This window comes from Hermetia illucens, chromosome 4 (assembly GCF_905115235.1).
Source record: "Hermetia illucens chromosome 4, iHerIll2.2.curated.20191125, whole genome shotgun sequence".
In the NCBI taxonomy this organism is placed as follows: domain Eukaryota; kingdom Metazoa; phylum Arthropoda; class Insecta; order Diptera; family Stratiomyidae; genus Hermetia; species Hermetia illucens.
In genome coordinates, this window is record NC_051852.1 from 18,060,701 (window position 1) to 18,079,628 (window position 18,928).

The window sequence follows — 18,928 nt, forward strand, 5'->3', positions numbered from 1 at the left end:
TTCCGCACTGTTAACATCAACTCATATGGGATGTCTGGTCGGTACCAAGTATGCAGGGTGTTCGCAGTGTCCCGATTTTCCGTGCGACAAGTTTATAGCCAAGTCCCCATGGGACTTCATTTCTGCCAGCCGCGAGCTTTGTTTTATTTATCGCACTTCGCAGTCTCCTTTTTGCTAATCTATAATCTTGTTACGGCTAGACCCCCTCCGGGTCATGGAAGCCTGACACGCTATCGTTTTCAGGTTCAACACTGAATTTATGACAGTATAAACCGCAAAGCGGCCGCCCGTGAAGCGCCCTCCAGCGACTATGCCTGGTACAAGAGCTTCGAAGCACATTCGGAACGTTCCACACGCAGGGGGAGCGCCAGCAAGTAACGTCAACCACTTTGAATGTGATATACCGATCACTTGCCGAAATCTCTTGCCACCGACGGCGCCAAAAATTCCCCGTGAGCGTCGGAACCAAACATTCCCCCTAGGCGCCAGGAGGATCCGGTGTTTGTTGTGTTGTGGTCGATCTGATTGGAGGTACGTTGCCGAATAGTTGACACCCAACTCACCTTATGAAAAGCTCTGGGTTTGAACAATTTGCCACCAATGACGAGCGGGTGGAAGCTGTAGAATGCTGTTCAACCTCTCTCCATTATCGTTACCGTCTTAGAGACCGTGTTTCCCTACCATAGGTTCCAACAAGGTGATTCAGATCCCCCATCACGATCGTTGTGTTTCCTTTAAGAAGCATCTTTTGGACTACATTGAGTTGCTCATAGAAGGCCACTTTTTCCTGGCATCGGTAGTTTTCGTTGCTGCATAGCACGGCACTATTTAAATGTTCTATATCCTGGGCCGGAATCTCGCAGTTAGTGTTCTGTTTGATAGCGGTTCTCAGGACAAAAGAGCGTGTCTAGCGGATGCAGCAAGCATTATCCTTCACTAGATTCATGCTTACTCCCGGCAGGCTAGCCAGGATACAAGAGCATAGTGTCGCAGGAGGGAGAGGAGTACTTCCCAGAGTTCTGCCATTTCACTTCATTTAACCCCAGAATGTCTAGCCTGTATCGCTGAAGTTTGAGCAAGCCTGCATTCTGGAGAGCCTCGATACCATCATCGAGAAGCGTTCACACATTCTAACAGGTCGTCGACGAAAGATCAGACCGATTCTGAAGGGTAGTAGCTATTTCCGAAGCATAACTGATTTCGATTCTATCCCTTTTAGTCGCCACGTACGACAAGCAGAAAATGATACTTTGGGTGAATTGTTCAATCTTCCAGCTCATAAGGAAGTCACTACCTCAGCGGGGCACCGACGACGTCCCATCTTAATTGAAAGTACCATTAGTCAGGGGGGGTTGGCCCTCGTTTACTTCTTGAGACGCCGTGTTACATACGGCCTGACTCCTCCTCCACTTCTCTCGATAGGCGAGGGCGAAACGTGGATTGGTACCCACCATGTACTCGGAATAGGTTTCGTATTCAGCCAAAAAATGAAACCTGCTGTTACCGGCTTTGCAAACATAAGCAAACGGCTATGCACTATGCGTTTGCGAGGCAAATTTAGAAATATAAGAGCTGATAAGCCTATAAAAGAGACTGCAGAGTCGGGGAAGGATACCTTCCACGAAGCAGTCGAACGGACCCTGGAAGCCTACCACAAGTATGATATCAAAATCATACTTGGGGATTTCAACAATCAAGTAGGGACGAAGCCCGTATTCAGGACGATACGTTGGCTCCCATAGCGTACACAGAGATACCAACGATAACGGACTGCGGATTATTCAGTTAGCAGTATCGCACAAAATGGTTGTTGGAAGTACCTGGTTTGCGCGGAAAGCAGTCCCCAAACATACGTGGCCCTCTCCAGACGGGATCACTTTCAACCAAATTGACCACGTGTTGATCGAATGCCACTACCTCTCAATCTTGATGAATGTAAGAACATATAGGGGGGCAGCTATAAGAGGGAAATGGATGCCGCAATAACCAAAGCTAATAGATGTCCTGGAGATGAAGCATCAAGAAATGATCTTCACAACCACCTGAAGAACGTTATCATTGATACGGCCAGAAAGATACTTGGACCCAGCCGCAAGAAAAGTCAGAACCGCTGGTTTGACAATGAATGTAAGCTAACAACGTAATGTTGCATTCTCAAAAAATGCGAGCATGCACAGACACTTATCACGAATTCCGTCAAGCGGAGAAGTGACTTCACAGACGGGAAAAGGAAGCCTGGGAGAACCAACAAGTCTGGGAAAAGTACAGGTAGCAACCGCACCAGGCGCAGAAGTTTTACCAATAATCCAGCAGGATGAAGCCCTATACACATCGATGCTCATCCTGTCGAGACAAAGAGAGAAATTTGATTTCCGACAGAATGGGCATATTGGAGCGATGGGTTGAGTATTTTGATGAACTGCTGAACAACCAGAATATCGGCGAGTTGGAGGTCTCGCCAACTGAAGACGACGGACAAATGCTGCCACAACCAAGCATAGAAGAAACAGTCCGTGCAATTAATCGGCTTAAAAACCATAAATAGCCAGGAACCGATGGAATTACAGCTGAATTGGTTAAATATGGAGGCGACCAATTACACCAAGCGGTTCATCAACTCATAGTCAAAGTATGAGACAGCCAATCATTGCCTGACGATTGGCAATGGGGCATTATCTGTTTCATACGTAAAAAGGGGGATATCACGCAGTGCAGAAGTTATAGAGGTATCACGTTGCTGAGTACCATCTATAAGATATTCTCTATTTTGCTAGGCCGGATAGCCCCATGCACCCAGAACATCATTGGCCCATACCAAAGAGGCTTCACTCCAGGCAAATCAGCAACAGATCAGATTTTCTCTCTGCAACAAGCGATGGAAAAACTGTTGGAATATGGACATCAGTTGCACCATCTTTTCATCGACTTTAAGGCCGCCTATGATAGCATAGCCAGGGTAAAACTGTACACGGCCATGAGAGAATTCGGTATCCCGACGAAATTGATAAGACTGACTAGGCTGACCCTGATCAATGTGCGAGGCCAGATAAAAGCATCAGGATCACTTTCGAGACCATTCAACATCAACAACGATCTAAGACAAGCGGATGCCCTATCATGCGTCGTCTTCAACCTGGCCCCGGAGAAGGTGATTCGCGATCCTCTTCAAGTTCACCAAACTACTGGCCTACTCTGGCGACATCGACATCACGGGAAGAGCAACCCAAGACGTACAGTCTGCCTTCATCCAGGTCGAGCAGGCGGCGCGAGATCTTGAAGGCAAGACGAAGTACATGGTGGCAATGTCAGCGCCAGAAACCAAAGAACGAACAACTACGAATCGCACCGCTCAAACGAAAACAATAAAGATAGGTCTCCTATCTTTATTGTTTTCATTTGAACTTTGAGACCGTTGAAAATTTCTCCTATCTAGGGTCGAAAATCACAACCGATAACAGCTATGACGATGAAATCCACGCACGATTGTTGGCAGCCAACAGAACCTATTTCAGTTTACAAAAACTGTTTCGCTCGAAACGTCTCACCATAGGGCCAAAGCTCTTACTGTACAAGACTATGATCGTGCTAGTCCTTATGTACTCCTCCGAGACTTGGGTTCTTAGCAAAAAAGGCTGCGAACTCTCGGCCGCGTTCGGGAGAAGAATCTTTTGAAGAATTTTTGGCCACCTACATGAGGATGGCCGATTTCGTAGCATACATAACGACGAAATCTATGAGGGATACCATGACCGTCAGGTTGTGGATAAAATCCGGCTCAATAGGTTGCGGTGGGGGTCACTTAATCCGTATGGATGAGGATGATCCAGCCCGGAAATAAGAGCAATATCTATGGTAGAAAAAGAAGACGAGGCAGACCCTGCCTGAGATAGAGCGATGGCGTAGGTCAGGACGCCAGACAGCTTTTAGGGATATCGAATTGGTGGACCTCGGCGCAAAACCAGGGTGTCTGGAGTTCTGTATTAAGGCAGACCTAGACCGGATACCGGTTGTTCCGTCGTTGATGATGATGATACTATGTAATGGAATCGAAAGACCACTTGGGAGGAATCATGGGATTGTTTTTTTCTGAGCTGGCATATTGTAAAGGAGGCGGTCGATGATCACCTTTAAAAGTGTGCCACTATTGGAATTACCATCAACTAGCGCTGTAAGTCACTCTTGATTATCTCGCTGAAGGGTTTTGACGATCGTGCACTATCGAGTGGTCTTTCTTGTTCTGTTTCTTGCGGATTGCTCGGTTCCGGTTTTCTTGTAAGTCTTGCTCCTTTTGCCTATTTGATGGGCGTCCTCTTTCATATCGCTTGGTTGCAATATATTCTATTTTCTGGTGATACTCCAGGTCTATTAGTTCCTATCACACATCAGCTTCCTTGTCCTCTGCAGTCTTGTTCATAATATCAATGTTCCTTTTGGTTCTGATTCTTAAAAAGGACCTTATGGCAAGTAGTGTCTTTCCTGTGCCTTTTTCGTGGAAAACTCTCAAAGCGACGGTTTTGGTATAGGTAGGTAGCTGGTACTCGCTAAGCCTATTTTGACGACCGTGTTTTCTGGTGATCTGAAAACGCAGAGATCCCTACTGCTGTTGGTTTCAGTATAAGGCTATTGCCACTGATATTCGCAATGCTGTGATCCATGGTCACTATTTTCTATCCTGAGGCAAGCAGCTCTTCCTCCTGTTAAGCGCCTAGTATCAACCTCTCTTTTGCTCATGTCATTTTTCCTATAAAAATGGGCCCTCTGCTTGGTGTTACAAGTTTGCCAAGAAGGAGATCCACCCGAGGAACTTGACCCTGTTAGCATCTTTTACAGTGCAAGGAGACAAGTGCTTGATTTGCTGCTCCAGTTTATAAATCTGCTAGTTTTACTTGGGTTTAAAACATGCCAAGTGGAGAGGCCTTGTAAGAATTCCCTAACCATACGTTGAAGTATTGCCTGACAAGACTGCTTATATGTCACAATTCAGATTGTGGTGACTGTTTTCTGAACACTGCGAAATCGGGACTACTAAATTTATATGCTGCTGCCTCCTTGGAAACTGACAACCAATTTAAATTTTTACTGACAAAGTTTCTTGGATGCTTAACCATGACGTATCTTACAATTCCAAAAATCTGTTATTGAATAAAGTTTGTCCTTTGATTGCTTCCATGCCACCCAGCAAAACGGAAATTACTTTCTTATCAACCCAATATCATTTAAAGTTGGGACTGTTTGAAATTTCTTGGATCACGATTCATTCGTTATTGCATTTTTACCATGATTGCTTGACGCTGCTTTCAATGTATCTGCAACATTTATCTGGAGGAGCAGTTATTATCCTTTTCACTATGTCGTACAGGGTCCTGTTCGTTGAGTGTGCAATAAAGTGAATGGAATGCTCTCAAACCATAACACGTTTCCCATAACACTCAATACGACAGAATGCATGTCTTCCGTGAGTCAATGACCTGCTGCGCTCCAGGTTATCGTACAACAACGAAAGGATCTTCATAAACATTTCTTTTATCTTTGATAAAGTGTATCCTTCTGCACTCTACCTCCGGTTCCGCAATAGCCGTCGCAGCTTGAATCCTTTTCTGAATTACTAAGCACGTATTTCAAAGGACTGTAATATGCCCACATAATCAAGGAGCGCGCTGCTCGCTCAGCGAGTGGAAGTGAAGGAAGTTCACGCTTCCATTTGTCTGATGACAAGCTGATCACATTTTTCTTAATCGCCTGCTGTAAACGATTCCCTCAGTATCTTTCAAGCCCGTCGGATAAATATTTACTTTTATAATAAACATTTCTATTTGGAGCTCCCAATTTCAGGCACATTTCATCAATATTGGATATAAAAAAACTTAGCATATCGACGCCTAGTGTTCGGGTTGTTATCTCCGAATTTTATTATCGCATTCATTATCCTTTTCCGAATGGAAACCGTGAAAATCTGTTGAGAAGACACTGTACAGGGTTCCCAATCGAAAAAGCAATTTAATCTGTCCAATAAAATGACAAATGATTTGTAATCATTAAATGTTTACGAAGGAAACAAATTTATTTATAGAAATTCAATAAACATTTGGGAAGTTGATATCAAAAATCTGATGAGAAACATCACGAACAGATGGAAATTAATTCGATTTTTTTTCTCTTTTTTTTCAGAAGAAGATTGGCAAAATGACAAATCAGGAAGGAATCAAACGAATGAACAAGGTAATTATCCGTTTTTAAGGGGAATTTCCCTCCTCCTTCTGTTCTTTCTAAAAATGAATCCTCTCCCCAGAAAGTATCTTTTTACTTGTGGTATCTTTACGTCGTCAGGCAGCACTTAATTACTTTTCAGATAAACTTAGATGAAGAAAGCCACCGAAATTAGATAAGTCCGCTGAATGGGGAACTTTTTCAGTGAATGACTTCATCAATCTATTAAGTTCGATTGTTTACGAAGATAACTCAAGTGGATTGCATGAAGCCTGACCATTAGCACTGGCTGGTGATACTCGCAAGGCTGCGTCTCATTGCGTTCTTTTCGACTTTCAAATGGACCCAACCATATTGCAACAGTTGCCACACAAAAGAGCTGTCCCGCAATTATCAGCATTGTTGCTCATGCAGACGCAGGACCGCTCTTCCCAACTTAGTGTTAGCATCATGTTCATCAATCTTTAGCTTCATACATCTTGTCCCAAGACGGGATAGTATCTACACACCTTCCTCTAGCTCTACCTCAACTTTTTTTTGTGACTTTGAGCAATTAGAATAGTTTTGCGTTGCTTGCGTGATTCTTTCAGAGTTCAGATACTTAAAAAGATACTCACTCTCCTCATTCCCGGCCCCAAAGTTCAAGTTCATTATTATTAGCATGAAGATGACGACGGGAGTATCTGAATGTGAGGAGGAATCTTTTTTTGTTGTTAGCACTATTCTGTGTAGAATTGAAGAACAACAAGCGTTCGCTTGAGCGATTGAGGGGGCTGACTGCAATGGGGAAGCGTTGAGTGAATTCAGTTTCGTTCGGGAGACGGCTCCAGTTGGTTTTAATCCTATCGCGTTCTAATTTTCACGAGAGATACATAGATACATAGCTGGCGAATCGTTGACCTCTAATTAGCTGAATATTCAGGCGAATTGTTTATTGTTCGGTATATCGCGTATTCCGGGAGGCTTTCTAGTGAAGGTGTACGTTCTCTTGTGGCTTTTTTTTTCTAGTGGATGTGCTTAGTAGGATGCCCAGAGTGCGGAATTAGTGGGATGCTCCAATTACCCTTTCAATTGCATTCGATAATTAACGTGGTGTTCAGTTGTCTATTCCATTGTTCTAGATTTAAGTTTATGTGTTGTGCTTGAAGTGCTTGTTCAAGGGTTTTTTTGTGAATAGGCTTCGAACGTGATTGGAGTTACAGCAAACTCTCATATTCGTGAGGTACTTGTTAAATTTGTGTTTCTAATTATTTATTATTCTGGTAACGTGTTAGACTCTCTTGACTTGAAAAAGCTAAACATAAAAGAAATTTTAATTCATGTAATGTGAGCTAGGGGTAGGTAGCTATCAGTGACCGCTCCGAAGAACACAATAAGGGTTGGGGTGCGCCATCTTGATGCCACAAACTCCTAAGGCCGTGACTGCTGTTAAGAGAGCGAGGAGGCAGAGTCTAGCCAGCTCAGATCTTCAGAGCCAGCCGGTCGCGTTCACGAACGAAAGCAGCTCTCCCACCCTGCCGCTAGAAATCTCTCTGAAGTCCCCAAAAAATGGTTTACCCAGTGTGCGTAGCCTGAGTCTAGCTAGACCTGGGCATCCGCAAATGAAGTAATTGATGATTTCCCCCTCTTCCCGGCAATTTTGGTACTGCGAATCGTGGGGTATACCGAGCGTGGTGGTATGCTCCCCTGTAGATCAGTACAGGCCGGCGTAATCTTGTATACATTTGCACGTGTCCAGCACAGCAGCTCTCGTGATCGGGTTTTGTTATAAGCGGGCCAAATCCTCCGTGACTTGGCACAGGAAGGCTTTCAGCATCTAAGGACCGCGGTTGCTATGTAGTGCGAGTAGATTCTGCCCTTGAAAGTCACCAGCGAGACATCGCCGAAGGACTGCCAAGAGCAGAGTCCCGCCTGGCCAATCGGCCAGCCCGATCATTCCCCTCTATGTTCCTATGAGCGGAAACCCAGAGAAGGATGATCTTGAGCGTGCCGACCAGACTGTCCAGCGAGTTTCTGTACTGCCTCACCAGCCTGGAGGATATCGTCGGTTAGGGTGGCTATGTTACGCTTGGGGCTCGGATCATGCTCCAGCCATCAACAGACTTTCAGTATCGCCAGTATTTCCGCTTAGAATAAACTGGCAAAACCTGGAAGACCATGCAACTTGGATACACGGTATTTATTAAAAAAAAAAAACCCGGCACTGATTCTACAGACCATCTTTGATTCATCGATGAAGAATACTGTGTCATAACCCTTCAAACGCCGCCGGTCTTCCACCTTGTCCTAGTTGGAAAGTCCACAGCAACGTTTCTCGTGAAGTTCAGCTAGCATAGTCCGTGGGGAGTGCCCAGATTTCCCGAGGTACTTCGTCTAGGATGTTACTGTGGTTGTAGGACTTCGCTGTCCAACATCCGAACTCACGTAGTCTGACGATACTACACGCTACAATGTATTTAATGTTGAGGTCTAGGGGGGATATGCAGGAGCACATTGAGAGCACCTGCCGGGCAGTTCTGCAGAGCCTCAGTAGCACCTGCACACGTAGTTCTTTGAATCCCATTAAGCTTCGTTCTATTGTATTTTTTGCTCAAAACCTGCCACCATACAATGGAGTCGTACGTTAGGAACCATCCTCGAGGCCCCGTTTGTTTGCAAAGGTTCTCTTGCAGGCATAGATGGCTATATAGGCCTTCTTGACCCTCAATGTGTTCAATTTTCAATTTAGTTTTGGATCCAAGATTACACCCAGATACTTTACATAGCATCAGTTCCAGTTTGGTTGGTTTTATGCCGAATCCGCATCTTGCATACCTTTCGCAACACTCCTTCCATGATGTCGCTCATAATGGAGGGAAATATTTCTAATATCACCAATTCGTCGGCATACGCCATTACCTTCATCCCGTTGCTGTCCAATATGTTTAAATTTTCGTCCTTCACTATTAATTAGAACACCGGAGAGATGGCGTCACCCTGGAGCGTCTGTTCACAGTTCTGGTCAAGTGCTTGGCTCCCAGATCCGATTGGAGCATAGCATGGATATAATCCAATGCGGAAGATACCACTCCAATCCAATACTGGTCAAGGCTTCCTTGATAGCGTTGGTGCTAAAGTTGTTGTTCCCTGTATATCCAAGAAGGCAGCTATGGTATACTGCTTGTACTGCATTGACCGCTCAACCTTGCCACTTACCTTGTGGAGAACGGTTTCTGTGGATTTCCCTTTAATGTAGGCATGCTAGGACTTAGAAAAAGGCGTCCTCTACATAATCGCCCTTCAGTGGACGCTCGACTTTTTAACAAAAGATGGGCTCCTATGTCCCTTGGGCAGAATCTTACTAAGCCTCGCGGATTCGCTGGTCCTTTCGATGTTCTGATAATAGTCCGCCTCTTGGCAGTCTTGACGGCCGATTTTAGGCAGTGCTTGTGTGGCTGCCAATATTTATGCCTGCAGTAGATGTTGAAGATTTCCCTGCTCAGCTCCTTGAGGCTGGAGAGATCTTAATTCCACGACGGTGGCAGTGTCTTTTTGATGTTTTTAGCAGGGCACGAAACGATATCGAATACCTTTTCCAGAGCCCCGACTTTTGACTTCAGTTCGCCTGTCGTGCCAATCTTACCAATTTGCGCACCGGATAGTTTGTTCTTAATTACTTGACTAAACTTTCTCCAGTCGATTCACGTGGGGTCTCTAAATGGTTTGGAGATCTCTGCGGCGAGATCTAGACTGAAAAGTATCCAACTGTGATCCGAGAAGGATCTCTGGTCAGACACTCTCCAGTTCTCCATCCTAAGAATCCCATTGTCGGTTAACAGGGTGATATCAAGGACTTCCTCCCAACCGCCGCAGTTCTCCGAGCCAGGGAAATGGAAGGTTGGTGTACTGCCCCTGTTACACATAGATAGGATTGTAGTAATAATAAAATCGAAGAATGACTTATCTCTCTCGTTGATTTCCGAGCAGGCCCAAAGCGTGTCCCTTGTATTGGCTTCGCAGGCTATCAACAGGTTAGCCTTCTCTGCTGCTATGGTGCCCGTCAAATGTTGTAGTTCTTCTGGCGGAGCTGATTGGTCGTGAGCCATGTCACCCGAGGAAATATACGCTTTCTCTGCTTCTCTAGGAGGAGGACAAGCAAATGAGGCGAGGCGCACTTCGAGTGCTGCGGATTTATATGCGTTACCCCCGTCAGTCCCCGTCCTCATCGCTCCCCTTCCACATTCCATTTTGAGATTTTCTTGGAGGCCGGTCACCATTTTTACAAGAGGAAGGTACTTGTCCGGACGAAGGTTCTGACAAATCCCTTCATACTTTCTTTGCAGCCACGGTTTGGTGTCATATTTTTTCGTGAGTTCTCATCTTTGAGCTGGGAATTTTTAATATTCAGCTGGTCTCAGTCAATTGTTCGTCTTTAGAGCACTATTTGCTTGGTGTGTACGCAATTGCAACAACTATAACTATTGCAGTATTGTTGGGGTAACCTGGTAACATCATATATACCAGTGGTATAGTATTCCAGTGGCAGGAGAGGTAAATTGGTTTGCGGTAAACTCCTACTAAACGGCCGAACTCACGATTGCAAGGATCTTTACAATGAACCAGATACTCGGGCCGGTGAGAGAGATCTGTAGCCGACACAAAAGCACACAACATATCAAACACTTCTGTTGCATTACTGACGAAAACGGTAGTAACCGATGGACAAACCGCGGCGGATAGACGGTGGGATATTTCGAGTAGATTTCAACGGAAGAATTTGCTCATCTTCCGCTCCCACCATCATCGTCGAAGTTTAGAGCAATTCCACCGCTGAAGTTTAGGGAGCAATCAAACGAAAAAAAGGTTAAAACTAACAGAATCTGACGATCCCTTCGCTATCATCAACGACGTAGCAATGGGGGTCTAGGTCTGTTTAGGTAAGGAAGTCCTTCGATGGCTTCATAACAGGCAGTCTTTCCGGGTAGGGTCGTCAATCCAATACTAACTCTTAATCTGCGATGATCAGGTGTATATAATGCGGGTTTATTCAGCAGACGTTCAACAGACTTTGGATCCATTGCGGGTACCAATTTTCGCTTTCGTCCTAATACTCATCGGCAGCTTAGGTCCAAGGCTGAATTGAAAGCGTGGTGAGATTGACTACTTCCTTATCCAGCTTCTAAACGGGCATGGAAGTTTCCAGCCTTACCTCCACAAGATTAGGAAGCCACGATCTCCTGACTGTGCATTCAATAATGGGGTGGCGGACGATGCCAAGCGTACCTTTCTTCTGATGGAAGATGGGATGGGATGCTGCCACAGGGGAGCAGCTTCCGGACAACACTGTCAGAAACATGCTGAGAAGCGTTGACTGATGGAGCCGTGTTGTGCATTGTGTTCGAGTTCTTCTTGGTACGAAAATGCGGTAGAGGGACTGGATGGCAGGGGGTTCCTTGAACCAACAATTACCATCCTCCTTTAACCCCTTCTTGCTGAAAGAAATCATCCTCTCAGGCGGGAGAGCGAGAGTGATGAGTTGACCAGCGAAAGGCGGAGCAGGTCATTCATTCAGTAGTTCAAGTATATGATTCTTCAGTGTTAGCACTGAGGCTACTTCCGTGTATTATTAATTAATTATCCAATATTGGCGGATCCTACCAAAATCGTATAATGTTCGCCTTTAGGGTCGTGACTGTTATCTTAATCTAGGCCGCACTGCACTCAAATTTTCCACATTCATTGGCACTTAGTTGAAAATGCTATGGAAGCTGTCCTAATGCAAACGCCAGAGGACGAAAGTGAAGTTGTCATGGGGTATATTCAAAGTATACTCAGACTCAGCAAAATTAGATTGTCGTAGGCATGATTTTGCAGCGGTAGATATGTGGGCCCAGCGGCTAGAATCCGTATAAATTCATTAATGATCGGGATGGTTATTTTTATTTCGAGGAGCAACCCGTATTTCAATGTTACAGTGACTAGCCATTTCGTTCATAAACGGTGAAATTTTACCAGATGTTATACGGTTGAGAATCCCTTCAACTGTTCGTCGTCATAAATGAGGAGTACCTCAGAAGATCATCGAAAGATTTGCAACTACAAGTCCTCTCAGGATGCGGATCCCGAGATGACTGCTATCTGCCGCAGCTTTTAGCTTCCTTAACAGTGCAATTATACATTTACTTTTGTCTCAGCACTAAGCTGAACTTCCCGGGATTTCACACGGTATTTGGCTTAGAGCGCATCACGCTCGCCATTCGTCGTAGCGATCAGAAGTACCGTCTATCCCTTCCGTTTAACGACCCGCTTCTGTGATTTCGTCAACCAGATCTTCGGGGTGTGGTCAACGACCTGCGTAGCGCCTGAAAAAAACAATAATAATAATAACCGTTGGCGCAACAATCCATATTGGATGAGGGCCTTGTAGTCTGTTAGAGCACTTTATTCAAGACCGTAACGGTACACTACAGTACACTGTAGGAGGCAATGTGGTCAGCATTGCGCTCGCCTGAGATTATTACCCCGATTTGACTCAGGTATTCATTCACAGCTGAGTCGACTGGTGTCCGACGTCAAACCATGATACAAATCCCAGAAAGAGCAATGGTCGTCAATAATCGCGCTGAATTTTTCAAGGTATCTGTCGTCCGATCAGCAGCACGTCTTCTCCACTGTCGGGCGACTAATGGATGATATAATTGGTCGATATTGAACTTGAGGTTTCCAGATCTCCAACCCTGCGAGAAGAGGCGGACGTAACCCGAAAGTGACTACTAGATGGTGATCCTTCTCGAGGTGGGTTTCGGCGCCTCGCTTATTATGCATATAAAAGAGACAACTCGTAAATCTTCAGATGATCGCAAAGAACGATGTCAGTCAACTGACCTTACGCAAGTTCTGTGCCACCAATGATGAGGAGATGAAGCCTGCAGAAATAAACAACCCTTCCATCATTTTCGTTGTCATCGGCAGGACCGTGTTTCGCTATAACATGTCCAAGTAAGGTGTTGAGGGAACCCACCTTGGGGTTCATATCACCCACCACGTTCACGATGTCATCTTTAGGGAACCCTTTTCTAATCTGCGTGTGATTGCTCATAAAAAGCATCCTTCCCCACTATACAACGGAGATTTTCGGTTGGTGCATAGCACTGTACAATTGCGATGCTCCTTAACCTGGACCCGTCTCTGCCAGAACCTGACTCTTCTAAGCGTGGTTTTCGCGACCATTTGTAGCAATCCGACACCGGATTCGCATTTGCTATCATTTGGCTTTCCAGAATACAAAGCAAATCTTACGCCAGTTAAGCCCAGAATGTGATGCTTATATCGTTGGAATTTTCGCACATTCCAGAAACCAATCATAGGCGTTTTTCATAGCCAGAGGACCCTTAATCAGGGCCTTCAAATGTGTTAAAGCCCTTCGTTTAAGGTCATAAGGGCACATTACAGAAGCCTGTAGGAGGCAATGAAGAATTTGAACCACGACCTTCCACTACGACAGCCTGGCGCTCTAGCCAATACTACAACACTGCTTACCAATATTTATCTGATAATGAGAGAGAAAGAGGGCAGTTGTCGGGCATCACATCACATTGTAATCTCAAGGTTTCATATATTTCTCTTTACCAGCTAGTAAGACTGCTCACAAAACGGAGAAACAATAAGGTACTCTTTGGCTGCTAGGTCTCTTTGAAGCACCTCAGTGGCGGGCACAACTGATCTGCTCCCCCAAGTGTCTCACTGAGTTACTTGAAAGGCCTTAGAAGATTCAAACATTCGCCCGTCACACTCTTGAATCCGGTGGTACATTGCTGCGCATGACTGCCCGAAATCCCACGATTTCATCAATCTCAGCATGGAGTTTGACGATTCGCAACCTCTTGTACTAAGAATACCGATGACCCATGGCCATTCTGCGATAGTGGGTTCCATTGCATAGCCTAATCTTCAATGGAGTTATTGCCCTTTCGACAGGGACATATTAGGATGTCCTGCCAGAGAATCTCGTTTTCTGTCCATTGATGTAGATGGAAATATTGGGATGATCTGTCAAAGAATTTTGGTCTTACTAATGTCCTTAGTGCGACTTTGCCAGCGTGCTTTTCCAATATCGGAGCTTTTTGGCCAAGTACGTGAAAACTTAAGTGTACCTTGAAGTTTTAGATTCGCAGGGATGAATCAGTCGCATCTTCTCGGTAGACTCTCCGCATGGACCTCGAAGCTTATCTTGTGCCAGATTCTCATTATATTTTGTGTCAGCTACCCTTTCTTGAAAGTATTCACTCGCTCAAGTGAATGCTTTGGAAGGAGCTGAGGTTAACCTTCAGCGCAGATATGCCACTGATTTATCGTAACATTTTTATGTCCGTAATCGCGAAGCAGTGTTCATTGCTTTTTGAGGTAACCATATATAACTATGGAATTAGGGTGTTCGTTGATGCGTCGACCTCCTTATTGACCCCAGTTCCAGTGCACCACATTTGCGCTGAATTGCAAAGTAAAAATATTGATCCGAGATAATATTGTGAGCGATTGCAAGAAAAGTAAGCTTGGAAATTTTTGATTTTCGGAACATTGCTGGAGATCATCTGCTATGTGGATATAGAGGCAGGGGATTGGTACACGATTATGTCGGTACCACAAAAATACTCCGGTTTCCGCAAAAATCTCTTAGAACATGCTCAGATATATTGGATTGGATGGTGACTCTCGATTCTCTCTTCAAATTTCAGTGGTATTTGTTGACCGAGAGAGCCTTGTGTTATTTTGTGGATGGCGAACCTTATCCGTTATGGTGAAAGTCTTTTCCGCATTTTGTTTGAAAGGATCCTCCTTTTTGAATAAAGGTTTCTGGTTTTTGAAAAAAAAGATTTAAAAAAATACGGGGGGAGTATTTTCTCCTCAGTTGGTACATTCGGTCCTTAACTGGATGCGAACTTGTTTGCTTAGGCCAGCTTAGGGTGAAATTGTTTCTTGAACAACAAAAATTACACTGACGTTCACCAATTCATCAAGTAAACCTACGGGAATTCTGCTCTATTGTCTTCGTAAGTTTCAATGAAAATGTGGCTCATTCGCGTTATTTCCTTAGCTCTAACCAGTCCCAAAATGATGACTGGTCAGTAAAATTGGAGTGGCGATTGTAACTCCCAGAACGGCTTGAAATTGAGTTGAATTTTTAGACCGATAATATTGTTCCCGGGAATCAAAAGTGGCTTTTTGAGCACACTTCGGAGGATGTTGAATGGTATGCCCTGGTATCTCCTAAACAAAAGTAGGTGGAAATGGGTGAAAAGTCAAAATAGTCGAATAGCGGAGAAATTATCGAGATGATGGAGCCGCATTTCGTTACCTTGGGTTCGAATCTCGGCCCCCATGAATGTTTGAGCTTCATTTTGTATTGTGTCCATGCTCTAGACCTATCACTGACACAGCATTAAGTGTGATGATAATGAACTGAGAGACTAGCTCGACTCGGCTCTGATCGCCCTAATTAGGCCGTGGAGGGTTCGCCTACTACATCACAGCCAGCGAATCAATGTGAAGTTATTTTCGGCCACTTGGTTTTGATTCCTCGTCACCTTAGAGCACTTGTTCTGATCTGGCGAAGGAAATTTGGTAACGCTACCTTAATCCCCTTGCAATCTCAACTATGCTGAGGCAAGCTTATATTTGTCGCCGAAGATTAAGATCATCCAAAGGACATTATGCTGGAGACGTTAAGATGATTGAAAGTTCGGTGAGCACTGCTCTGAGCAAGCTTCTCCTCTGAGGACGCATAGCGTGCCTGAGAAAATCATTGGGGAAAGTGGAAGACGCGGTCAATAGACCGAGACAATTGGAGGCAAATGTTGAGGAAGGCATTATTTTCGTTATAACACTTGCATTACTTTCAAACGCACCTCAAAGGGCTCAAAAAACAAATTGTGGTCCCTGAGGTACTTCGCTCGAAACTGTGTGGCTAAGTGTCACAATGACAAGTTAGATAAAAATGGATAAAGATAGATGTCCAAAACCAGCTGCATGGCTGCCTTTAGTGTCGGCTATAGTCCATCTCACACTTTCGCAACTCCTGTCTATTACACAGAATCATTTCAACATCTTTCTCAACTTGCAACACCAATCATATCTGAACTTACTTCACAAACATTGTTTGCATTTAACTCAAAACTGTACCCCATCAGCCATGCCATTTTCAGCACGTGTTCCCAAACAACAATATATCCGTCCAAATGGCGCCCTCCGCCGATTGCTTCATGCCATTCTAGCTCCTCTTCGGTGGCCCCAAACGTCTCCCACACACTTTACCAGTCTCCCGGCTCAACATATGCTTTATATTCGTTCCACATTTGCCTGTACAAATCCAGAATTTCCGGTGCGAATTGTTCCTGGGATGAAAAGGAATATTCTGAAATACCTGAAAGAAAATAGAAGTCAAGCGTGCCCATGCCTAACGAGGAACCATTGCCGGCGTGCACCCAGAAATTCCTTGGGCTATGTATGTTGGGGTTTTCGGGGCTATTTTCGTGATACTGACAAAAGTTCTATTTCGAGATGTGGCGTCCAAAATAACGTTGGATTGCTTGGGAGCACGGTAGACGCATCTTTGGGCGACCATCTGACATTCAAATCTTTGATATCTCCCGATTGCGAACATATGGCCGGCGAAAGATGGATATCTTATGTACATTCCTTCGCCGGAAAATGGTCCAGGCTGGCGGGATAGCGTGCGTAGCAAGAGGAAATCATTTTTTTTTTTTTGGGCGAATTTTGCAGTGACGCAACTGCTTCAGGTTCGTGATTTATTTTTGCGAAACGTTTATATTGCGCCATGCAGGGCATCTGCCTATCGTTTTTAGATACAGATACGAAATTATATTCGAAATTCCACATGTGAAAATGAGAATATGGGAACAAGGTTGATGCTGGCTTTCTGTTGAATGGAACGCTTTAGGGGGAGGCTTTTTATTAGTTGAAATTCTTTTATCCTCCACGTTGGCGGGAGCTTTGTTCTCATCCAGGCTTCTATTTTCGTACCCATTGAGTGATGCTAAAGATTACGCTGTGAATATGGTAATATCTTCCACATTTGATAGCCCGGAATATTGTCTTTGTTATGGAAATAAATTGCTCGGCAGACAGGCCATTCGAGACAGCTTTAGGAGGACTGCTCCCCCGAAGCAAACTCACTAGGAGCTATAAAAAAGCCAATTAAATTTGATAGGGGTGCTTGCTTCCAAAAACAACGGATCATGTTGTCTGGTCGCTTTCAAATGCCTTCAAAGTGTTGTATTATTTTTGGGTTTCCAGACTTCGTAATTCAAACCGCTTCCCTGAAATATGCCACTAGAGCAAGCACTTTATTTTTCATCCCCTTCCGCTAGAAATGCTAAGCCACCCCCTTAACAATGACAATTGGTGTCACCCGTTGAAATTAATGTTCTATAATTTATCTAATTTTAGCTTCAGACGATAGACGTCGGGGGAACAGACGTGAGGATCCACGACGACATACACTGGGAAGTGATATGCTACAGTATGGAGGTCAAGGCCAGCCCCAGCAGAGGGCCGTGGATTTGGAGGTAAATTACTCGTACCTTTCGTATCCGTCTCTGGTTTGAGGACGATAATGATGGACAGTATCTTTTACTTTGGATGTTTTGCTTTTCTGCTTATATACTTACTTTTGTATTAATTTTCTATTTAATTTACTAACAAATTGGCATAAAGTCTTCCATGCAACAGAGCAGGAGAAATATGTACAGAAACTAGGCCACGGGGTCCGGGAAAGTTTAGTAGAATTAAATTTGGCAAATCTGTCGAAGTGTTGCATGGGAAACATGCTGGATTGATGTAATTTATCCTTAAGTTTACTTTATAATTTAAAACAAGACTGCGATATGAAATTTGGATGCACACCTGTCACATCTTACTAGGCTTGCTTTGATGCTATTTGCACCAAATTTACCAAATTTCGATTTTTTTCAAAACTAGATGAGCTTCACTGCTCCCAACCAGCCTTCGCAGTCTTGTTATCCATTGACATATCCAAATATGAAAAAAAATATAGTTTTACGTAGATTTAATAAGTATTTAGGCGTAATATCGCATACGAATTGTAATATATAATTTTTTTCCGTGTTATTTGTATATTTTCCTTCAAAGAATATACTATGAATTTTTGATGTTCACAATTTCTGCTTTTAATGAATATTTCCACTGTAAGTAATGCGTTGATCCTTTTCCCGTAACGTATAGTCGAGCGAAGGACTTCAATTTATTCGCCTTGTGATTTCACCTAAAGTTCACATCAATACTTTATGCAACCTGCTTTAAACCCAGAAGTATCCACAAGCGTATGTAAATATACTTGGATGCAATTTGAAGTTTTCCTGCTTGCCGGATCTGGGATTTGTAGTGAATTTCACTCTTTTGTATTTCACTCGAAAACTTGACTTTCCACTGGCATTTCATTAATGGCAGCAAGTCTTTGCCGGTGGTTTTAATAATTGAAGCGTCAAAAGACATGGCAACAAGCCAAAAGAATACGAGACTCACTTAATTAGTAGTGGTTAACGTGGCTCAGTATAATGGTTGCAATATTTTTGTGATAAATTTATGAAAATGGTTTTTTTTTTATTTAAATTTTCGTTTGAATTTTTTTTTGTGTAGAATTTGACCTAGTTTTTTTTTTGCAGATTTTCCCCTATTTTTTTCATGTGCCAAGTTTTTGTCAAAA

General features: G+C 43.9%; 1 protein-coding gene across 3 annotated transcripts in view; it reads left to right on the forward strand.

Annotated features, from left to right (window-relative positions):
• LOC119654382 overlaps nucleotides 1-18,928 on the forward strand; it is a 406,510-nt gene that overhangs the window by 151,390 nt on the left and 236,192 nt on the right. For all 3 annotated transcript variants that reach the window (XM_038059748.1, XM_038059750.1, XM_038059749.1), the window contains exons 3-4: nucleotides 6,169-6,219; nucleotides 17,653-17,771. In XM_038059748.1, coding sequence (XP_037915676.1) covers nucleotides 6,169-6,219; nucleotides 17,653-17,771 — 170 coding nt within the window. The remainder of the gene's footprint in view (nucleotides 1-6,168; nucleotides 6,220-17,652; nucleotides 17,772-18,928) is intronic.